Genomic DNA, 22,177 nt, shown 5'->3' with positions numbered 1-22,177 from the left:
AAATTGTGACTTTAATCATGTCATAATGATTATGTGGCTATAAAAAATTCTTATTAAGAGTAAAATAAAAAGTGTAGAGTTATTGTTTCAATTTTAGAAATGTGTCGTTCCAAATTGTCACATAAATTGAAATAGAGATTATATGAACTGACCGTCTTAGTAGGCTATTGATTCTAATTCGGCAGTTATAGCTTGCTGAATTTGATGGTCCGGTTATTATATTCTCTATTGGAAATCTTACGGAAAATATTCGATCACTATCACTTTAACGAATAAACATAGCTTGAGGCATGTCAATTAAGACACTATCCTTAAAGATATTTCACCCGATATAAGTGTATCCCTAGGATTCAACAAGCTCTTCCAGTACACAACTAGAAGCCAGAATCAAACAAAAATTTAACCAAAAGAAAAACCCAACACTACAAAAAGAAAATCGGAAGAGGAAAGTTTGTTTCTTGGTTTTTACACTCTAGATGAACATACATAAGATAGTATATACAGTGTAAATCCCAAAGAAGAGAATTGACAATCTGCAATAAAAAGCCATAAAGGCTATGAATTCAATTGTAAAAATAAATAAGAGATAATGCTTAATCAATGCCATTGAATGGCTGGAAATAAACGTTAGGCAACAGCCAATTCTTATCATAATTGTAAGCCATTAAAGTAGTATCAATTGACGATATGAAAATTATTTTTGAGATATTAACAAATATTTTTTCAACATTCTCTACATTATAGAAATTCTATACGTACCGCATGGTAAAAATGGCGCACATAGGAAAAAAAAAAAAGAATTCCCTTTGAAATGACTATATATAAAACCTCTATTACTCCAAATAACAGTATTTCGTCGAAAGGAAATAAATAAAGAAATCAAAAAAAAATTACATATCAAAGACAGGGAAATACATGTAAACAGATTTAAATACTACACTATGTAAAAGTAAAATAAAAGGAAGCAGCGAGGATCTTGTTCTTTGTCAGGAGTTATGTACACAAGTGTTCATCACTTAGTGAAAGATTAGAACAAAAAAACAAGAAAGCGACGGAATCACAAAGTCGCATAAAATTATAAGTGACCCAAGCCGCTGAAGTTGAAAGTTGCCAAAAATGAACAGATGAAAATTAATCCGTGTGATCAGATTAATTAATCAGAACATGAAGTTATTTTCAGACTTGTTCTCATTAGAAGGTGAAGATCCACTCTCACTAGGAGATACCAACGTAGTAGCCCTATGGATAAAATTATCAGCACGACCTTGAACAACTGATGGAGGACGACTACTAGTACCCAATGAGCTGAACATATAAGGCAATTGATTTTGTGGCAGTGTTTGCTGAAACTGAATATTATTATTATTGTAAGCACCCGAATTTGCAGTAGTAACTGAGTTCACAATTTGCTGATGATGAATATTATTGGAACCGAAACCTAAGTAGGTTCCTTGTGAAGCAATAGGGCCACCAGTGAACTGTTGAACCATAGCACGGAAATTAGCCGTGTCAGTGTTCAACACGGTGGTTGGTGTTCGTCGTGAAGCCCTAGATCGTCGTCTTATAGGCTTGGAAACACGGCCATCAGATGATCGGTGGTGATGATCTGGAGTACTGATTATGGAGGTGGCAGTGGTGGTGACAACCGTGGCATCAGAGACACGTCCGTCAGAAAACATAGTGGTTTGTGGCGATCCTTGAGGCTGGCCTTGTTGGTAGAATTGTACCCAATTGGTGGGGTTTGGCATGGTATCACTCATGCCCATACAAAATAAAAAGAAAGTAGAGAAGAGGAGAGACAAAGTGAAGAGTACTTTTTGAAAGCTTGTGTAGATTAAAGACTTGGGAAGAAGAGAAGAATAAAAACACTGGATCATACTTTGAATTTATACTAGTACTAGTAATACATAAATTTGGCTGGTCAAAGTAAATGACTTGTACTGTAGTACATGCTATAGTTAGTGGTAGTCGATCATGACCCAACTGCCGCCCCCTTAGCCGGGGTACTTATTGACACGTGTGTGTCACGTGGGTTTAAATATGTTTCTGTTGAATAATCTTCTTTTTCCTTTTTAAATTTCTCATTTTCTCATCACGTGAACTAGATCTGCATTGACAATTCAACGAGAGAAAAACAGCCTCAAAAACTTGTCGACTAAATATTTTTTCTACAACACGCAATACTACTTCTCGTGTGATTTGAAATACTTAAGTCGTCTCTTGTTTTGATTTATTTTGTTAAAACATACGGTACTTATTTTAGTAGTAATATTGTGTTATTATTCCTTTCTACTGAATGCTAAGCTTTGTAACACGTGCTTTGGAATTACTTGATATCATATGTATCACTTTAGTTATTAAATATTTTTTGGAGTAAATTGCACTTAAATTGAACTTTATCCCTCCAACATTTAAGAGTTGGAAAACAATACCCCCTTCACATTTTGAATGAGAACGATAACCCCCTTAAATAATATTTTCCGATGAGATTTTTCTTATTTTGCATAAAGATCTTTTTTTCTAGAATTAAAATACAAACGTAACTATTATTTATTAATATGTCCCTTCGTATCCAGAGAAATATAAGACCATTATATATAATTTTTCCATGATATCTATATAATAAAAGTCAAAATATATTTATCTAAACAAGAACGTACGAAATATGCGGCTTAGTTTTTTTTTTTTCCCCAGCATATTCAACATAAAATTTTAGCTAAAAAATAAGGTCCAACTTACAACAATCAAAAAGCAAAATGTCACCTTTTGGCTAATTTTGATTGTTCAGGGGGCATAGGATATATGACTTCAAACCACCAGTGGCGGATTCAAGATTTTTAATCAAGGTGTTCGGAAAAACAACTAAACCGACTTTTGCATTTGACATATTCTTGTTAATTAAACTTCATATTTTTAGCTAAATTTTTATGTTGAAAATACAAAAAAAAAAAAAAAAAAAAAAAGAAGAAGAAGTTAAAAATATCAAAAATCCTTGTTGGACCTCATTTATGCTGAAGAGAAGGTGCGCAACAAATTTTTTATGTTTTTATTTAGGTAAAAATATTTAGTTTTTATTATATAGATATCAAAGCAATAGTATAGTTAATGGTCTTATATTCCTTTGGATGTGAACGTATATATTAATAAAATAAGAGCTATTTCATATTTAAATAGTAGAAAAAAGGAGTTTTTTATGAAGAAAGGAAAATCTCACCGGAAAATGCTACATAAGGGGGTTATAATTCCTATTTGAAATGTGGAGGGGGTATCGTTTTCCGGCCCTTAAATGTTAAGGGGGTAATAAAGTGGGATCTACTCATTTTTTAATGGCCCTTTTTGCTTTATATTTGGTTGGAAATATGATTTGGCTTGAATTCGGGATCTGAAAATTAAATCATAATTAGTGGTTTCCATAAACTATTTAGTTTTCTGTCCACGAGAATTAATCGAAGCTGTTAAAGTCAAAAATACTTCTGAGAGCTAAGTTTTTCCTGAGGAATTCATGTCTAGTCACAACGGACCAAGATAATAACATTTTGAAAAGGAAAACTCGATTAATTAAAGTCTTGAACAAGGACATCCAAAAAGTAGTATACGCTTCATTTTAACTAGAATAAATCTGATCGAAGGAATAATCTTTCAACCAATATAAAAGTAAACTCAAATGTAAAGTATTAATTACAGAAAAAAATTAAAGAGAAGATAATTTGGTGGATCACAAAACCTCAATACTCAATAAGGAATTGGTTTCATGAGTGGCTGCAGTTGTTGGGGGGATAAATCTTCTAGATGCAGTAGTCATTCAAAGTGGTGCATGCAGAAAATAAAATTAAATAAACAAAGGTGACTGCCAGAGGAGGCAATTTCCAGGAAACCAACATAGGCTAAGGTGAAATCAAATAAACACAAGGGTGGCTTTCCAGAAGTTAGCAATGTATGCAAATATTTACTCATAAAACGGTTCAGCTGAATTTATAGACGTGGTCAGGGACACGTAGATCAGAGTAACCAGTAAGATTAGACTGTTAATATAGAAATAATGTAAACACGCGAGAATAAGCAAGAAATAAAGGGAAAGCCTGGGCAGTAATCAATTGGCCCAGACGTAGCTTCCTTTATTCAGGTCTCGACGTGGCACCGGAACTTAATATGAACACAATAAAGTAAAAAAGCTAAGCAAAGAATTTGTAGTGGAACTGAGTATATTATCTTATATTTCGTGTCCTTTACAATGGAAGTGACAATCCCTAATTATACTAAGAGTTAGGGGCGCATATTCCATGTATTACGCCCCTGCTCATAATGAGCTTTAAATAGACGGCAATAATGAACAAGGATGAGGGCCATAAAGCATGATTGCACCGAATCTGTAACGCTTGGACTGACTTATAATGAAAGACCGTTGGAGTCTCTTCTGGAGCTGTTACACTCCACCACCGGTCTGGTCACTCTTCCGGTGCCATGCTGCTACCACTGATGGTAGTAATCCTGACTCACCTTATGACTTGTCCTTTATCCCACGTGTCCTAACCGGAATGATACAGTTGTACCCTCCGCATTTAGCCCAATACAGCAAAAATGATCTCCTATGATTAGTTATTATATAAATTAAAAGAAAATACTTGCAAAAAAAATTGTATTTTATTTATTAACTCTTGTATTATAATGTTATAAACGTATCACATAATTATAAAAAAATATCTATAATAGACGATAAACTAATTAGACATAAAAAAAAAAAATGAAAGGCGTGACAATATGGAGATAGAAAGAAGGTCACAGCGTATTTTTTCTATTCACCTATACCAATACTGTTTAAAATATTTATACCATTCGTGTACTTAACATGTCATCATAATAAGTTTTGGCTTTATAATTTTTATTTATTATAAGAAATTCATTATCATTGTTTTTTGAGTGACCTAATAATATTAGTACAAAGGTACAAAGCGAGTTAAACTTATATTTTTCATGATTCATTGGATCTGGACTGCAATGAGTAGGTAGTAGGTATTTACTGACCAGGACGACTTTAATTTGGTCTTCTCCCCTCTTTTGGAGGTATCTTGCTTAATTTGCGTTAGCTTTATGCTCTTCAATATTTCTGTCTTGGGCGAAACCTACGCGACCTTAGCTTTCCACACTATATATATGATTTTGATGCTTAAAATGACCTTTGACTAGTGCATTAACTAATCGGACTTTGATTTATTTGTAGCGGGATGTGAACAGAAAGGGGGGGAAATAAAGCTAACTCGTTGTACGTATATATACATGTGCTTAAATGATACAGCAATGATGTGTGTGTGCAAGCGCTCGTATTTTATCAGAAAAGTTGCATTAGTTATGTAAAATTAATTATTAAAAAATCTATAATCATTGGATTTTACCATGGGTAGCTATAAGTCTGTCTACAGGTTTGGCAGAACCCAATAGTTTTGATGCAGATTTTTTTTTATTTGTGTTTTAAAATCCACTTATATGGAGTATAAAGAATTTATTCAGAACTCAGTAAGCTATTTTTTCTAAAATTCATAACTCGTAATTAAACTCAAAACTCTAATTCCGCCCTTGATTGTTACCTGGTAATGCTTTATAGTTAGTCGTCTAAGTTTTCTAAAGAGCATTTCACTTACTTCCTTTTTGTTTCTGCACCACCGACAGAAGACACACAAGTATGAAAAATGCATAATAGTCATACACACCATCATGGATTACGTATGATCAGAGGTTTAATTAAGTCTTAGAGCCTGTTTGGATTGGCATATTTTAGGTGGCTTTAAGCCAAAATAGCTTTTAAGCATTTTTGGAGTGTTTGTTGAGATAAAAAAGGACTTCTAAGCACTTGTTTTTTAAGTCAAAATAACAAAAATAAGTCAAGAGTCATAGCTTAAAATTTCTAACTTAGGCTTACAGCTACATAAGTCAAAAGTCATAAACCCATCTAAATATTTTCTGTCTCAAAGCTTCAACCTTAATTCTAGGCAAACAACACAAAAAGTTGAGCGCACACATATTAAACTTTGGGAATACTTATTGCCTTAATGTGCCTCTTCACTTTTCCACGAGTATTTGAGTATTTTTGAGAGTTTCCTATCCATTTTTAATTTATGTATTAATTACCGAATATGAGTCTGTACTAATTGTTAAACTATTCATTCTTTCCACTCGGTATGCATTCATATTATAGTTTTGTCCAAACTGGTCAAAAGTCAAAACAGTAAATAGTGTGTGCGCGAACGTGAGGATAAGTCATGACACAAAGTTTTATCGTACACTTTGAAAAACGATAAGTTTTATGATGACAATTAATTTTGAATAATGATCTTTTTTGTTGGCTGACTTATATATAAGTGGAGTTGATTGCTGTTACATACTTGATTGATACAACTCCAGTGGCTTCACAAAACTTCCAGCCAAGGCATTCATCATAGGGATAAAAAGAAATATTATAGAAATGAAGGCTCGTGGAAGCAGTATGATCTTTCGTTATGGTCCATAGCTGTCTTTAGCTATGAAACATGCACTCGCAGAAAAACTTCTGAAAGCAACAAATGCAGCCAGCGAATACTAGGACCATCAGGGGCGGATGTAGCCTTTTGGCTATTGGTTCATCTAAGTTTATAACTTTCGACACGGAGATTATATTAAAATCTACTAAATTCTCAACAAATATTAAATCTAAACCCATATTTCAACACTACAATAGATTTAATGCTGAAAATTTTAAAAGTTGAACACATTTAATCCAGCTATTAAAGAAGATGCATGTTTATTTTATTTATCAAGTTCTTAAGTATCTTAACTGTCTTACTAAAGGGTACATTTCCCGTCTTCATTTGAATCGACTACGTTTATTTTTAGCCGAGGGTCTATCGAAAACAGTTTCTCTACCCTACAAAGTAGAGGTAAGGTCTGTATATATCCTACCATCCCCAGGCTCTACTTGTTTAATTACACTGAATATGTTGATGTTGTTGTTGTAATATTTGAAATACAAACTCAGTGAATAAATCACGATATATTTGACTGCCGCTAATTATCAACGTTTGAGAGGGGTTTGAATTTTAAACCACTCACTTTGGCAACCCTAATATTGCATGAGAACGAGACATGTGGTTAGCATCTGTTAAAGCTAGTTAATGATTGAAGCTAGCTAAGTTGGTGTGAATGAGAAATGGAGGGAAAAAGACAATGGAAGGAAAATGAAGTTCAAAGCAAAGTTCCTTTGAAAAGGAGCTATGTACCACATTGGTGGTAGAAAGGGAAAGTTATGTGCTTATATTAGAAAGCACTTCCTCTAGCTCTTAAAGGGTTGAGAAGAGGGACTCCCCTCGCGCTGTCGTCGCTCGGCTCGGCTTCGGCTTCGGATTTGGATTTGGTCAAAGTGTGTTTCGTTGCCAAATTTGAGTTTGTCGAAGTCGTAGGAGTTTGAGGTACTGCCACTCCTGCGACGGGTATATCCGTTTTTATCCTGGGAGGAAATAATCCATAACCTCGGGTACAGTGAGGGGTTTAAATTCCTTAAGGACACACAGTAAATTCTGTGATCTCGGATATTTCTTAATTGTTTCACACAGTGTCTGTTTTCGTTTTTTTTTTTCTTTTCTTACTGGTTTTTTCCAGTTTCTAGTTCTGCTTTCCTACAGTCCTGAACACGGGCGAATAACAAGCTTAAGGAATTTACCAATTATTTATGTGTTCATTTGTTGTTGTTTAACGATTACAGAACATTATTGGAAAAAAAAAAGTGTTTTCTTTAACATAAAACAGTGCTGTCCACAAAATAAAAGAAACTTGTATCTTTGTTATTTGCATATAACGAACTTGTATGTTGTTTGGAGACTAAAATCTTCGGATTCTCTACTCCGGTTGAGATTAAAGTTTTCAGAACTTTCTACTCATTTGGATACTTGATTTGAAGATATAAAAGCTTCATCAAGTATACAACATACAGTTTCCTACATTCCGTTTGAAGTTCTTTTTAATTCTGTTTGTGTAAATTTGATTTGGTTTGAAGAAATAAAATCTTCATCGCTTATTAAAGTTTTCTGTTGTTTCCTAGGACAGAAATGGGAGACCAAACTCCAAATTTGAATGCTAATTGCTACTGCCACACCAGCCCTCGTGGTTGGTTCTACGAGCAATGTTGCGTCCTCCAGTCGTACTGCACTAGCACCGGCTCCGGCAGAGAAGCCCGGAAAATTCACCGGGATTAATTTCAAACAATGGCAACAAAAGATGTTCTTCTATTTAACTACTTTAAGCCTTCAAAAGTTTATTAAGGAGGACGTTCCGGTTCTGCCGGAATCAACACCTGAGAATGAACGTTTTGTTGTAACTGAGGCGTGAAAGCACTCAGATTTTATGTGCAAGAATTATATCCTTAGCGGACTGGAGGATGATCTTTACAACGTCTATAGTAATGTGGGAACATCAAAAGAACTATGGGATGCGTTGGAAAAGAAATATAAAACAGAAGATGCCGGATTAAAGAAGTTTATCGCTGCCAAGTTTCTGGACTACAAAATGGTAGATAGCAAGTCTGTTGTTACTCAAGTTCAAGAGTTGCAGGTTATCATCCATGATCTCCTCGCTGAAGGTATAAATCTAATTAATACCTTTGTCGAAAGTATTAAGTGCGCTATTACTTACATATTGTTTGTTGTAGGTTTGGTGATTAGTGGGGCGTTTCAAGTTGCGGCAGTGATAGAGAAGTTGCCTCCTTCATGGAAGGACTTCAAAAATTACTTGAAACACAAGCGAAAGGAGATGACACTGGAAGATCGCATCGTCCGGCTGAGAATCGAGGAAGATAACAAGGCAGCGGAGAAGAAGGCAAATGGGAGATCAACCATAGGGGGAGCACATATTGTTGAAACTTCCCCAACTAATCTGAAAAGAGGAAAAAGGCATCAGGACCAAGGAACTATCCCAACAAGAAGAAATTCAAGGGAAACTGCCACAATTGCGGAAAACTCGGACATAAAGTTGCAGACTGTCGTGCTCCGAAGAAGGAAAAGAAGAAGGGTCAGGCTAATATGGTTGAAACTAATGAGGAGGTTGATGGCTTGTGCGCTATGTTGTCTGAGTGCAACCTAGTGGGAAATCTGAAAGAGTGGTGGATTGACTCTGGCGCCACTCGCCACATTTGTGCTGTTAGAGAAGCCTTTGCTTCATATGCTCCCGCCGGGCCCGACGAGACCATATATATGGGAAATTCTGCGACGGCCAAGATTGAAGGTTATGGAAAGATACTGCTGAAGATGACCTCTGGCAAGGTGGTGACTCTCAACAACGTCTGTCATGTTCCTGAAATTAGGAAAAATCTAGTATCTACCGGACTTCTAGTGAAGAACGGTTTTAAGTGTGTTTATGTTTCTGACAAGGTTGTAATAAGTAAGAACGAGATGTACATAGGAAAAGGTTACCTCACAGAGGGCCTTTTCAAACTGAATGTAATGGTTGTTGCTAATAATAATAAAGTTTCTATTTCGTCTTACTTGATTGAGTCAAATGATTTATGGCATTCACGTTTAGGACATGTCAATTATAAAACCCTGCGAAAAATGATTAGTTTGGAAGTATTGCCTAAGTTTGAATGCAATAAATCAAAATGTCAAATTTGTGTTGAATCTAAGTATGCTAAACATTCTTATAAGTCAGTTGAAAGGAATTCAAGTCCTTTAGACTTAATTCATACAGATATTTGTGACATGAAGTCAATCTCATCTCGCGGTGGAAAGAAGTACTTCATAACTTTTATCGACGATAGTACGCGGTATTGCTACGTTTATTTACTTAATAGTAAAGATGAAGCAATTGAAGCATTCAGGCAGTACAAAACTGAAGTTGAGACCCAACTTAACAAAAAGATTAAAATGATAAGGAGTGATAGGGGCGGTGAATATGAATCTCCTTTTGAACAAATATGTTTGGAATATGGCATCATTCATCAAACAACTGCCCCTTACTCGCCACAATCAAACGGAATTGCGTAAAGGAAAAAGAGAACACTGAAAGAAATGATTAATGCCCTGTTAATAAGTTCTGGTTTACCTCAGAACTTGTGGGGGGAAGCTATTCTAACAGCTAGCCGAATACTCAATTGGGTGCCCCATAGCAAAACAAAATCTATTCCATAAGAAAAGTGGAAAGGAAGGAAGCCCAATTTGGAATACTTCAAAGTGTGGGGGTGTTTGGCCAAGGTGCAAGTTCCTAAACCCAAAAGGGTAAAAATAGGACCTAAAACCGTTGATTGTGTTTTCATAGGATATGCCACAAATAGTAAGGCATATCGATTTCTGGTTCACAAATCAGAAAATCCCGACATTCAGGTGAATACGGTAATTGAATCAGATAATGCTGACTTCTTTGAAACCATATATCCGTATAAAAAGGAATGTGAGTCGTCTAGCAAAGAATCTAAACGACCACGGGAAGAACAAAGGAAAATATTCCTGATGAGGAAAATCCAAGACGCAGCAAACGTCAAAGGACGTCTACTTCCTTTGGACCAGAATTTCTAACATTTTTGTTGGAAAATGAGCCTCGAACTTTCAACGAAGCTATGTCTTCATCGGAAGCTCAATTTTGGAAAGAGGCAATCAATAATGAGATAGAATCCATATTGAACAACCATACTTGGGAATTGGTTGATCTTCCTCCAGGGAATAAACCTTTAAGTTCCAAATGAATTTTCAAGCGGAAAATGAGAGCTGATGGTACTATTGATAAATATAAGGCAAGACTAGTTGTTAAAGGGTTTAGACAACGAGAAGGTCTTGACTACTTTGATACATACTCGCCGGTAACGAGGATTACATCTATTCGAGTGTTAGTAGCGTTAGCCGCCGTGTATGATCTTGAAATCCATCAAATGGATGTGAAAACAGCCTTCTTAAATGGAGAGTTAGAGGAAGAAATTTACATGGAACAACCTGAAGGGTTTGTAGTTTCAGGGAAAGAGAAGAAGGTGTGTCGACTTGTTAAGTCTCTTTACAGACTAAAACAAACACCTAAACAGTGGCATGCAAAATTTGACCATACGATGCTGTCAAATGGATTCAAGATAAATGAGTGTGATAAATGTGTCTACATTAAGAACACTCTGAACCACGTCGTCATTGTTTGTTTGTACGTGGATGATATGTTGATAATGAGTAACGACATTGCTAACATAAATGCTACTAAGCGCATGCTTGCTAGTAAGTTTGATATGAAAGACTTAGGAGTTGCCGATCTAATTCTGGGAATTAAAATCCATAAGACTCCTCAAGGTCTAGCATTGTCTCAATCTCATTATATTGAAAAGGTACTTGAAAAGTTCAAATATTTGGACTTTAAAGTAGCAAAGACGCCAATTGATATGAACCTTGCTCTTGCAAAGAATAAAGGTGAAAGTCATTCTCAATTGGATTATGCCAGAGTGTTGGGAAGTTTGATGTATATCATGAACTGTACGCGACCTGATATTGCGTGTGCTATAAGTAAACTAAGTCGCTACACTAGTAATCCTGACCAAAATCATTGGCTGGCAATGAAACGAGTTTTGGGGTATTTGAAACATACTCAAAACTTTGCTTTGCATTACAACAAGTATCCTGCAGTTATTGAAGGATACAGTGATGCAAATTGGATCACCGGTTCAACTGAAACTAAATCCACAAGTGGATATGTTTTTACCATAGGTGGAGGAGCAGTGTCTTGGAAGTCATCCAAACAGACATGTATCGCCCGCTCTACAATGGAATCTGAGTTCATAGCTTTAGACAAAGCTGGTGAAGAAACTGAATGGCTCCGGAATTTCTTAGAAGATATTCCATTTTGGCCCAAACCGTTGGCCCCTATATGCATACATTGTGATTGCCAACCGGCAATAGGAAGAGCCGGGAGCGTTATGTACAACGAAAAGTCTCGTCACATACGACGAAGACATAATACCGTTAGACAACTACTCTCTAGTGGAATTATCATAATTGACTGTGTTAAGTCAAGAGATAATGTGTCGGATCCACTAACTAAAGGCCTAACTAGAGAGGTGGTTGAAAGATCATCGAGGGGAATGGGGCTATAGCCAAGGACAAGTCATCGTGGCGGTAACTCTACCTAGAAGACTGGAGATCCCAAGATATAGGTTCAAAGAGATCAAACAAAGTCATTGATGACGGTTCAACATTGTCACAATAACTTTTTAGTCCATTCTCGTGATGAGACAATGTTCAGTACCAGGATAAAGCATTACAGCTTTTTAATGGTTTCTAAGTTTGATACGGGGTATATCAAATAGTGTATCTACGGGATGACACATTTAGGAATCACCTATGTAAGTGTGAAGTGTAAGCCGCTTCAAGGAGAATTCTGTAAGGCCAATTCTCTACGCACTTGTGAACCAGGCAGTGTTCATGGCTGAAACAAACAAAATAATGAGAACCAAAGATGGTTAAAGGGTTAATTGTGTGACATGTGGTTGTCTAGGTATACACCAAAGCTCGACGGTTCAAAGATATCAAATCTACCGATTAACCGATTATATCCGACATATGTTCACTACGGAAAGTTCAAAGAGAAATCTACTTATCCAGATGCGATTAATCCTTGCTTACGAATCACACAGTTTTTTGTCATGCATTTTTTTCATCATATAGCCATTCCCCATTCATGTGGGGGATTGTTAAAGCTAGTTAATGATTGAAGCTAGCTAAGTTGGTGTGAATGAGAAATGGAGGGAAAAAGACAATGGAAGGAAAATGAAGTTCAAAGCAAATTTCCTTTGCAAAGGAGCTATGTACCACATTGGTGGTAGAAAAGGAAAATTATGTGCTTATATTAGAAAGCACTTCCTCTAGCTCTTAAAGGGTTGAGAAGAGGGACTCCCCTCGCGTCGTCGTCGTCGCTCGGCTTCGGATTTGGATTTGGATTATCTGATTGATTGATAATCTTTTTGGACCAAATTCAATCTTCATTTTCTGAAATTATTTTGTTTATTTCCGCCGTAATTAGTAATTAATTAAATTTTGGCGGAATAAAATTAAAACTTCCCAACGTTCTTATTTTTTTCAGAAAAGGCATGGCCTCTCGGAACAGTCACCAAGCCTATTCTGAACAGGCATGTTCGAGGCTATATAAACTGAGGCAATGCCTCAATTTTCGACTACTGAAAGAAAATTTGCAAATTCTGCATTCTTTTTCGAGAAATAAAACTATCGAGTCTTAGTGTGTTTCGTTGCCAAATTTGAGTTCGTCGAAGTCGTAGGCGTTTGAGATACCGCCACTCCTGCGACAGGTATATCCGTTTTTATCCTGGGAGGAAATAATCTGTAACCTCAGGTACAGTGAGGGGGTTAAATTCCTTAAGGACACACAATGAATTCTGTGGTCTCGGATATTTCTTAATTGTTTCACACAGTGTCTGTTTTCGTTTTTTTTCTTTTCTTTTCTTATTGGTTTTTTCCAATTTTTGGTTCTGCTTTCCTACAGTCCTGAACACGGACGAATAACAGCATCATCATAGGAAAAGTATTGCCTCTGAGTCAAACAAACACTACTGGCCGTGGCCATCAGAGTGTTTTGCCCACAAAAGAAAGTCATGACGGATACAATTGACCAGGACTTAGATGCACTCCCCACAAATGTAGTCACGCCTGTCACATAGAGACACAAGGAAATTGGATTACGACTGAGGGAAATTGCTGAATAGTTGTGTCCAATTTGAGTTGGTATTTTATTCGTTTGTTTTCTTATAATTTATTTATTTATCAAGCAAAACTAACAAAACTCTTTTCTCTTTGTCATGGTTATATCAAACAAAAAAAAAAAGGTATGGATCAATTTGGACTTATTTGATCCATATCAAGTTTTTGAGCAAGTGTCCTCCAAAAGGAGTGGTCTTTAATTTTTATCCTTCGTTTTTAAAATATTTGACTTATGTTCTTGCCTTCATTTAATAAAATTTTTGTGACGCAAATACCCTTCCATCCCAAATAGCCTAAGCTTTCTTCTTCAACACCTTTTCTTCTCTTCCTCTGCCACTTCATCCTCTTTTTTATTCTATCGGTATGGTATTACTCTCTCCCAGCTGAAGGTTCTATTGACCAGATTTACAAGTCTACCTCCTCTATTCCAAGAAACACCTAATGCTATCCAAGAGTTGACAATTGCAACTAATACGTTCCATCATTATTTACGTAATTTTCTTAAATATTTTTGCTAATTGCTTCTGAAGATGCCGCCTTTTGGTCGTCAATTGCAAATCTTGAGTTGTTGTGGGCATTATTTTATTTTAGAGAAAACGTTCGGTTCTTATGCTTGTATGTTATACGTTCTAAAGTAGGTTTTAGATAAGGTTAAAGGGTACGATGTGGTTTATCCCACCCATTTCAAGGGGAGACGTGCCTTTCCTCTCACATTGGTTGTTGACTGTAATCTTTACGGCTGGAACTCGAAGCAATTGAGAGGACCTTGCTACAAGTAAAACAAAAGTACCAAGGCCTTATGATTACCAAACATCCCTGAGATATCTACCATCCATTTGGAGTTTCTTCACAATAGCCTCTGCTTTCGTTGAGTCGGCCAACTCCTGGATTTGATTTAAACACAACAACCATTTAATAAAAAATAATAAGAAAGCCATCAGGTTTATAATTCAAATTCAATACAATCAGATGTAAAATCATTCACTATTAAATTCTTCTGGGGATAAGTAGCACATACCTGCTCCTGGACTATACGTCTCTGGCCATCTCTTTTGCATCCCGCATACATATAGATATCCCTCCTGGGAGATTCACTTATTGATTGAAAATATGTTTCTGTTATTCCAGTTAGTCAAGTTAGGTCTTAATGCATAACTTTATATTCCAAAGTTAGTAGCATAACTTTATATTCCAAAGTTAGTAGCATAACTTTATATTTCAAAGTTAGTCAAGTTAGACATTAAGACATAACTTTATATTTCAAAGTTATTCAAGTTAGGTCTTAAGGCGTAACTTTAGATTCTAAAGTTAGTAAAGTTAGGCCTTAAGGCCTATTTTTATATTCCAAAATTAGTCAAGTCAAACCTTAAGACATAACTTTATATTCCAAAGTTAGTCAAGTTAGACCTTAATGCCTAAATTTATATTTCAAATTTAGTCAAATTAGGCCTTAAGACATAACTTTAAGTGTCTAAGTTAATCAAATTATGCCTTAGGGAATAACTTTATATTCCAAATTTAGACAAAAAATTATATCCCAAAGTTGTCTTAAGGCCTAATTTTATGTTCCAAAATTAGTAAAATTCTGCCTTAAGGCCTAATTTTATATTCCAAATTTAGCTAAAATTTATATACCAGAGTTAGTCAAATTCTGCTTTAAGGCATAATATTCTGTTCCAAAGTTAGTCAAAATTTTATATCCAAAAGTTCATCAATTTCTGCCTTATGTTCCAAATTTAGTCAAGTTCTGCTTTAAGGCCTAAGAGTATATTTCAAAATTAGTCAAGTTCTGCCTTATAACTTAAGGCAGAATGTGAGGCAAAACTAGTTGAATTTTTATATAAAAAAAATAAATTGAATAATAATCAAGCGAAGTTTGCCCTATTGAGCAAAACCTGTAGGTGTATATAATAAAAGTTATGCCTCGAGGCAAAATAGTTGAAAATAAATCTTGTCTTATTAATTAATAGCTTAAATTTAAGATTATACACATTAATGAACAAATTCACTGTTTCCACCACCAAATATCATAGCAATTACAATTGATTTCATCACCCACCACAACCAAATTCATTACCTACCACCAAATTCATTCTTCCACCACCAAAAATCACAGCACATACCATATATTTTATCACCCACATTATTACTCCAATCAACAAAAACCAATTGAATTTCAAAGTGGTCGCCTGTATCCAAATGGAGTTCGTGACCCGTAGGTACTCTCAGACACAAAGGCAGAAAACAGAAACATTTCTTCTCATATCACGGGACCATATGTTGCATCCAGAAACAAAAGAAATATTGAAGTCCTTATTGATATTTATCAGGAGACTTCGGTAATTAACATACAATTATTTTCCCTTCTACATTAAACATGCTTAGGCATAGATAACTTTTAGAGTAATCTTAATTTCCTATTCAGCTAACTTCCTAAGGCGATAAATTAAGCATTGTTTCCAATCCTGCCGAGAGAAACACTAATCCTGCATATGTTTTCCTGTGACACTGGTTGAATTGTCCTACAGTAGGGAGCGAGAGTGAAATTTGAACCCACAATAAACATGAAATAACCAAATATATTTGACTAAATAAAACATACCATATCAGATGAATTTCCCCGAATGTCAAAAGAAGTATGCAGTAGTGGCGCTCTGAAGCTAAGTTGTCCCTGCAACTGCAATTCACTATGAGCTAACATGTACTAGCAAATTTGACCAATGGACAAAATTGATTCAACAAAATTACTAGGTTTAGGTCTTTGTATTCATACCGGTCCTTGAATACTTTGAGGAGAGTAATGACCACCATGGGGTGATATATAATTCAAGTTTCCCTGTGTGAGCGGCGAGTAAAAGGGAAACCAACAATTTAGTCCACTTCAAGTATCTTCTCATCATCAGGTTCCTAATAAAATAGTTGCCTTACCAGAACGTTTTGTGAGGCTTGATGATTGCTGTAATAGCTATCTTGTAACATAGAAAACGAACTCAACAGACCCTGAAAAAATACCAAGTCATTGAATGAGCTCTGTTAAGCAAATAAATTTTGTGGGCATGTGTTTTAAAGATTTGAATGCAGAAAAAGGATGCAGCACCAATCCATGAACGCTCTGATGAGGAAAATAGTATCCGTCAATAGTTTCCATTCTGGGGCCTGGATTCTGTAGTCATATAAAGAAGGGTCAAAAGAGCTTAAACTCATGTAAATTGTGGGCTAGCCAGGGTTATCTTGTACCATTCCTTGTACGTGCCTCTGGGCAAGGAAAGCATCTTCATGAGTTGGTAGTTTTGAGTTTGATTGATCCTACAAAAGGACAAAACGGAATAAATATATGTAACCAAGCTTAGGACGTGTGTGAAAAAGATAATAAGCCAAAAGATATACCATCTCCAGGCTGCTATCTTGGATACCGGCAGATAGTACTTCAACATTAGATTGAACCTACAATACTTCAATTATTAAAACGGGATAATTATATTTTTGGACCGTTCAAAAGAATAATAGCCAGCAAATGTGTAGGTTTTGTATATGACGTATAAATCTGCATATAATATACATACAGTATCTATAAAACATACATATAATATACATAATCAATGTATAGGTTTTGCATATTTTGGCTAGTGCCTGTAATTAGTTTGGGCCGATGGGTGAAAAATGAAAAAAATCCTATTGAAACGTCTCTTTTGGAACTATTACTTAACCTGCTGAAAAAAGAATTTATACTACCTTGCGCTTCTTCTGTACTTTCTTTCTCTTTGAGGACTTTGCCATGCTGCCACCTTGAATCGCTTCATCAACATTATGATTGCATTGAGAAAATGAAAAGTTAGAGACTGATGCACTCTTCACAGAGTTATTTGCATTGACACAATCATTCATGGCAGCTTTGAGTGCGTTTACAGCTGATTCATAGGTTTCCTGGGATAAAGATCCAACTTCCCCCAATTTGGCAGCAAGTTTGCAAAGATCATTGAGGCGTTGCGTCCTATAAAGAGGGTTGCTTAGAATCCCGCACGCTCTCCCTTTAATTTTTGCCTCCCGTGTCCACCGCTCTAATATATACACCGGTGGGATACTGGGGACACCAAATACTTTTAGAACCGTAACTGCATGTCTACAAAGAATACCTGTATACTCAAAGAAATGGCATGAACAGGCGATGCAAGATTCTCTTCCACCCCATGATACCATAAAACTCTGGTTCTTATCACGGTCATTGACTTTAAACAACTTTTCTGTTCCCTCTTCAACTTCATTCAGAATAGTGCAAGCAGCAACGCCAACAACCTCAGCTTGAAATTTCATGAATACCGAGTTTGTATAGACAGCAGACATTTGGTTCTCATAAGGGGAGAGAGTTTTTACTATAGGCTTTCTGTGACGTGTTTCAATATCAGCTTTTGCTTCCTCCTCATACATCCCATGCATGAATAGCTTGTATTGATCAATGAACCCTTTGAAAGTAGTCTTAGACGAAATATAACTATTGAAGAAGAAAGACACACTTTCAGACCGCTCAACTGTAGAGAGTCCGGCCAAGAAAGTATTCCTCATGTACACTGGAACCCATTTTGTTCGATTTTCAAACAATGATCGAATCAAGTCATCATCCCTCAGTTTGAATGAATCGACCATTTTCCACCATCCTTTTTCAAATTCTTCTTCTTTAAGTGGCAACCACATGCATTTCTTCAACTTCTTTACAAAATCTTCAGTATTACTTATCTTATTACCAAGATTTTGAGAAACTTTTCCCATTACATGCCACAAACAAAAACAATGTCGTGCGTCAGGGAAAACCTCATCTACTGCTTCTTTCAAGGAAATTTCATCATCGGTAATAACTACTTTAGGACTCTGGCCACCTACAGATCTAAGCCAAGTATGCATTAACCAAGAAAATGTTGATAATGATTCATCCCCGACCAAGGCACATCCGAGCAACAAAAATTGGAAATGATGATTCACCCCTATGATGGGTAAAAATGGGACTTTGTATTTGTTTCTGATGTAGTAGCTGTCCAAATAAATTACATCACAAAAATGGACATAATCATTTCTACCTTTTGCATCAATCCAGAATACATTTCTCATACGTTTTTCTTTGTCAAAGTCTATAGCATAGTAAGAATGAGGTCTCTCCGCTTGCATAAGAGATAAAGTATCAAGCAGCAGTTCCACATCCCCCTCGTCCAATACGAGTTGCAGTCCTTTTTTCTCGTAAACAACATTAGCCGACTGCTTACTCCTACCCTTAACAGAGTAATAAAAGTCATCCGGGCAAATTTCATGATTATGTTCCTTCACGAAACTATTAATATACCATTTTCCATCTTGCTTTCTTTTCACATGGATACTGGCCTTGCAATCAGTCTTGGGACATGATCGAGAACTACCACACTCGCGCTTTGCCCCAAATCTAGAGCACGCAATCTTCACATCAATAAATTTTCCCGACTTCTTTGACCTGCGACTAGCCTTTATCGTGATGCCAAATCCCACTGACCTCGCATACTCCTTGTAGAAAGAATACGCAGCCTCCTTCGTTTCGAATTCCATACCTTTTTGTGGCTCACTGTTGGCTATACCCTTATCTATAACATCAACATCAACAATATCTATACCTGTCTCATTTCCACTTCCATCAACATTCTCTTCCACATTTTCTTTTCCACCATGACTTTGAATTGAATCATTAATAGCACTTGTGCCCACATAATTATCTAACTTTTTGTCAAGCCCCAAAGGCGACCCCACAAGTTGGATTACACTGGGTATGTTGTTGTTGTTGTAAAACCCCGAAGGCAATTCAAGATCAATTTCCATAGAAGTAATAACTTAAATCTCACATATGCTCAATTGTACAAATCACTTTAACAGGCAATTACAAGATTTTCCCCTCACTAGTTATTTAAAATAAAATAAAAAACAATTCCTCCCCTTGTGCTACCTACTTTTATTCATTTCCATGGTATACCTCAATACAAGTAAATCTAAGCAACTTTCCTTTCTTCTCTATGGAGTTAATTTTCTAATCTATTTCACTTCAGTAACTGAAATATATCTGAAAAAGAAAAAGAAAGATCAATAACAAGAAAAATAGTTCATAATGAGCATACAAATATCAACACAGCTAAATAAACCACAGCAAATTCAATTAAAAATTTCAGAATTAAGCAAAAAGAATTCAATCAAAGGACTAATTTTATACTAATTAATTTTGTTACCACATACTTGGGGTTTATTTTGGATCAAGAAACTAATTCAAGAATGACACATCCAATTAAAAAAGAATGATATTATGTGTTTCTGAATAGAAATAGTACCTGGGTGTTTGCCAAATTAGGGGATACTTTAAAGAAAAGTGTAAGTGAAGTTCATATCAGCCCTAAGGCCAAGCCTGATGGAACAAGATAAAGTAGCGCACTTTTTTATTTTATTTTTTAAATCTTTTGTTATGAGAAATGACGTTACTCCCTCTGTTCAAGTGTCTTGATTAGTTAAGTTTTCCAATTTTAATACTGTGAATGACAAGCTTAAGACCATAAATTAAAAAGTGTCATAATATGCCACATATTCACGTCAACGTTCTCATCCCCGCTACTTTCATTTTCTGAGCGTGTGAGATTTTGTAACAACTTGTTTGGTCGTTTAGAGTATTTTATTCTTTTTCCCCTATCCTTTATGTTGTCTCTTTTATGTGTTTATGACTTGTGGGATAGGTGGCACGGTTCCCGAGGCGATCAGGTGAGTCTTGGTTGATTTTGAGGATTTTAGAGTTTTTTAAGTTGAATAAGCGAAAAGTTTTGACCTATAGTTTACTTTTGGGTTATTGCGATTCAAATTTCTGATAGTTTCGTTAGGTACGACGCATGATTTTTGACTTAGTAGGGTCCTTGATTCAAGTCCCGAGGAGTCCGGTGGCGTTTTGGGTCATTGGTTGGAAGTTGGTTTTTTGTTGGAGTTGACTTGGGTCAACACCGGGTCAAGAAGACCTCTTTTGGAAAATTTGAGTGCGCAAGCGAGTTCGTTGCGTGTTTTACCATAGAGGTGCATGTTTGATTTGTTTCCGGTTGGTCTCAGATGAGCTTAGGGTGTTGGTTTAAAATTTGGTGACATTCTGGTGTACCCGCACCTGTGGGCGTGGGGCCGCACATGCAAGTGCAGGGCTGCACCTACGGGCCCACCTCTGTAGGATTTGGTCCGCATATGCGAGTAATTGTGGCTTGGGGGTTGGCCGCATCGGCAGACCTTTCCCCACATTTGCAGAATCCTGGCGTTTAAGTTCTAACCGCATCTCCAGCCTTTTCTCTACAGGTGCATGTTCGCACCTGCGAAGAAAGGGTCCGCGGAAGCAGAAAACGCTGTCAGTGGTATTAAATTCCCCAATTCGCGTTTAGCTGGAGAGCGAGATATGTGATAGCTTCCGAGGTCTTTACTGGAGAGAGATGTGGTACATGGACTTCGCGAGTCCCCCATAGGTCATGACTTTGAGGCATAGCCCTTAGCATGTGTGTATGGATTGGGGAGGTGGCCTGGGAGGCATTGCATTGCATTTACAATCATACATTATTCATTGACTGTCTTACTTGGCATTTTATACACTCTGTCTAATCTCATAAAACATGTTTTGTGGCTATGCTTGATCGCTTATCTACTTTACTTGTTGATGTCTTCTCACTTATATGCGTTATCTAATCGTTGTCGGCCTATGATGCCTACGAGTACTAGTGTTGTACTCATACCACTCTTGCCGCACTTTTGTTGAGTGCAGAGTTTGAGCCAGGATCCTGTTTCCAACCTCGAGAGTGACCCAAGGCCCTTCTTATCAGAGATTCAGGGTGAGCCACTTGACGGATCACGCAGTCCCGATTTCCCTCTATTGCTATTTGTCTCTTTTTATGTCACAGACAAACTTATTTATGCATTTCTAGACTTTTGTTTTTAGTATTCCAGATGTTGTATTTACGTTAGTACTCTTGTACAAATCTAGAGCATGTTTTGGGATAGTACGAATCTAGACCATATATATATATGTTGTCTTGGTATAGTTTCTCTTTCATTCCGCAATTATTTCTTTAATAATGTGCTGAAGGGTTCGCCCACCGAGGGGTATAGTGTGGGTGCCCTCATGACTCGTGATTTGGATCGTGACAGCTTTTGACCGGCCAACACTCTCCTCATAAAACATAGTTGATCTGACATCCACTTTATAAAACTTACATTCAAGTCTCGGTGGCACATTAGTGTTATTTTTCTTAAAAAATAGTTCTATTAATAGTAATGATAACTCTAATGTGATAACTTTATAAACATATTTCAATGCAGCTAATACAAACATAATTAATAAATATAAAGGTATATTTTATAACAAAGTTTTACAAGATTATCTATTTAGATTGTAAATAAATTTTAATTATAATTAAGAAAATACTCCTTTAGCGACAATAACAATTCATTTATCTATATAGCCAATA

The 22,177-nt window shown here is 36.2% G+C and overlaps 2 protein-coding genes across 10 annotated transcripts; both read right to left on the bottom strand.

Annotated features, from left to right (window-relative positions):
• Positions 1–786: 786 nt before the first annotated feature.
• On the bottom strand, positions 787–1,960 carry LOC132618583 (VQ motif-containing protein 22-like). Its single transcript, XM_060333609.1, has one exon. The coding sequence runs from the start codon at positions 1,875–1,877 to the stop codon at positions 1,158–1,160; it is 720 nt and encodes a 239-aa protein (XP_060189592.1). The 5' UTR covers positions 1,878–1,960; the 3' UTR covers positions 787–1,157.
• Positions 1,961–15,934: 13,974 nt separating this feature from the next.
• LOC132617211 (protein FAR1-RELATED SEQUENCE 2-like) lies at positions 15,935–20,181 on the bottom strand. Of its 9 annotated transcripts, none has more exons than XM_060332163.1 (9): positions 20,027–20,181; positions 17,427–19,764; positions 17,082–17,146; positions 16,939–17,000; positions 16,792–16,859; positions 16,623–16,694; positions 16,468–16,530; positions 16,297–16,371; positions 15,935–16,216 (listed from the first exon to the last, which is right to left on the bottom strand). In XM_060332163.1, exons 2-9 carry the CDS (start codon positions 19,524–19,526, stop codon positions 16,175–16,177), a joined length of 2,547 nt encoding a protein of 848 aa, XP_060188146.1. In that variant the 5' UTR covers positions 19,527–19,764; positions 20,027–20,181; the 3' UTR covers positions 15,935–16,174. The 9 variants fall into 9 exon arrangements, 7 of the variants coding, with proteins under 7 accessions (XP_060188146.1, XP_060188150.1, XP_060188148.1 ...); XM_060332167.1 differs by having other exon boundaries at positions 16,297–16,365; XM_060332165.1 differs by having other exon boundaries at positions 16,792–16,857; positions 16,932–17,000; positions 17,082–17,138; positions 20,027–20,180.
• Positions 20,182–22,177: the final 1,996 nt, after the last annotated feature.

Source organism: Lycium barbarum, chromosome 11 (assembly GCF_019175385.1).
Source record: "Lycium barbarum isolate Lr01 chromosome 11, ASM1917538v2, whole genome shotgun sequence".
Classification (NCBI taxonomy): Eukaryota; Viridiplantae; Streptophyta; class Magnoliopsida; order Solanales; family Solanaceae; genus Lycium; species Lycium barbarum.
The sequence above is the reverse complement of the archived record's forward strand: the minus strand, read 5'-3'. Positions and strand labels throughout refer to the sequence as shown.

Excerpts from the sequence above, each read along its gene's own strand:
- LOC132618583 (XM_060333609.1), bottom strand. The coding sequence starts at position 1,877 with ATGATCCAGTGTTTTTATTCTTCTCTTCTTCCCAAGTCTTTAATCTAC.
- LOC132617211 (XM_060332163.1), bottom strand. The coding sequence starts at position 19,526 with ATGGAAATTGATCTTGAATTGCCTTCGGGGTTTTACAACAACAACAAC. Across the intron at positions 17,147-17,426 it reads AAGTACAGAAGAAGCGCAAG|TATTGTAGGTTCAATCTAAT; the intron begins GTAGTATAAATT and ends TAATAATTGAAG. Across the intron at positions 16,372-16,467 it reads CTCAAAGTATTCAAGGACCG|TTGCAGGGACAACTTAGCTT; the intron begins GTATGAATACAA and ends AGTGAATTGCAG.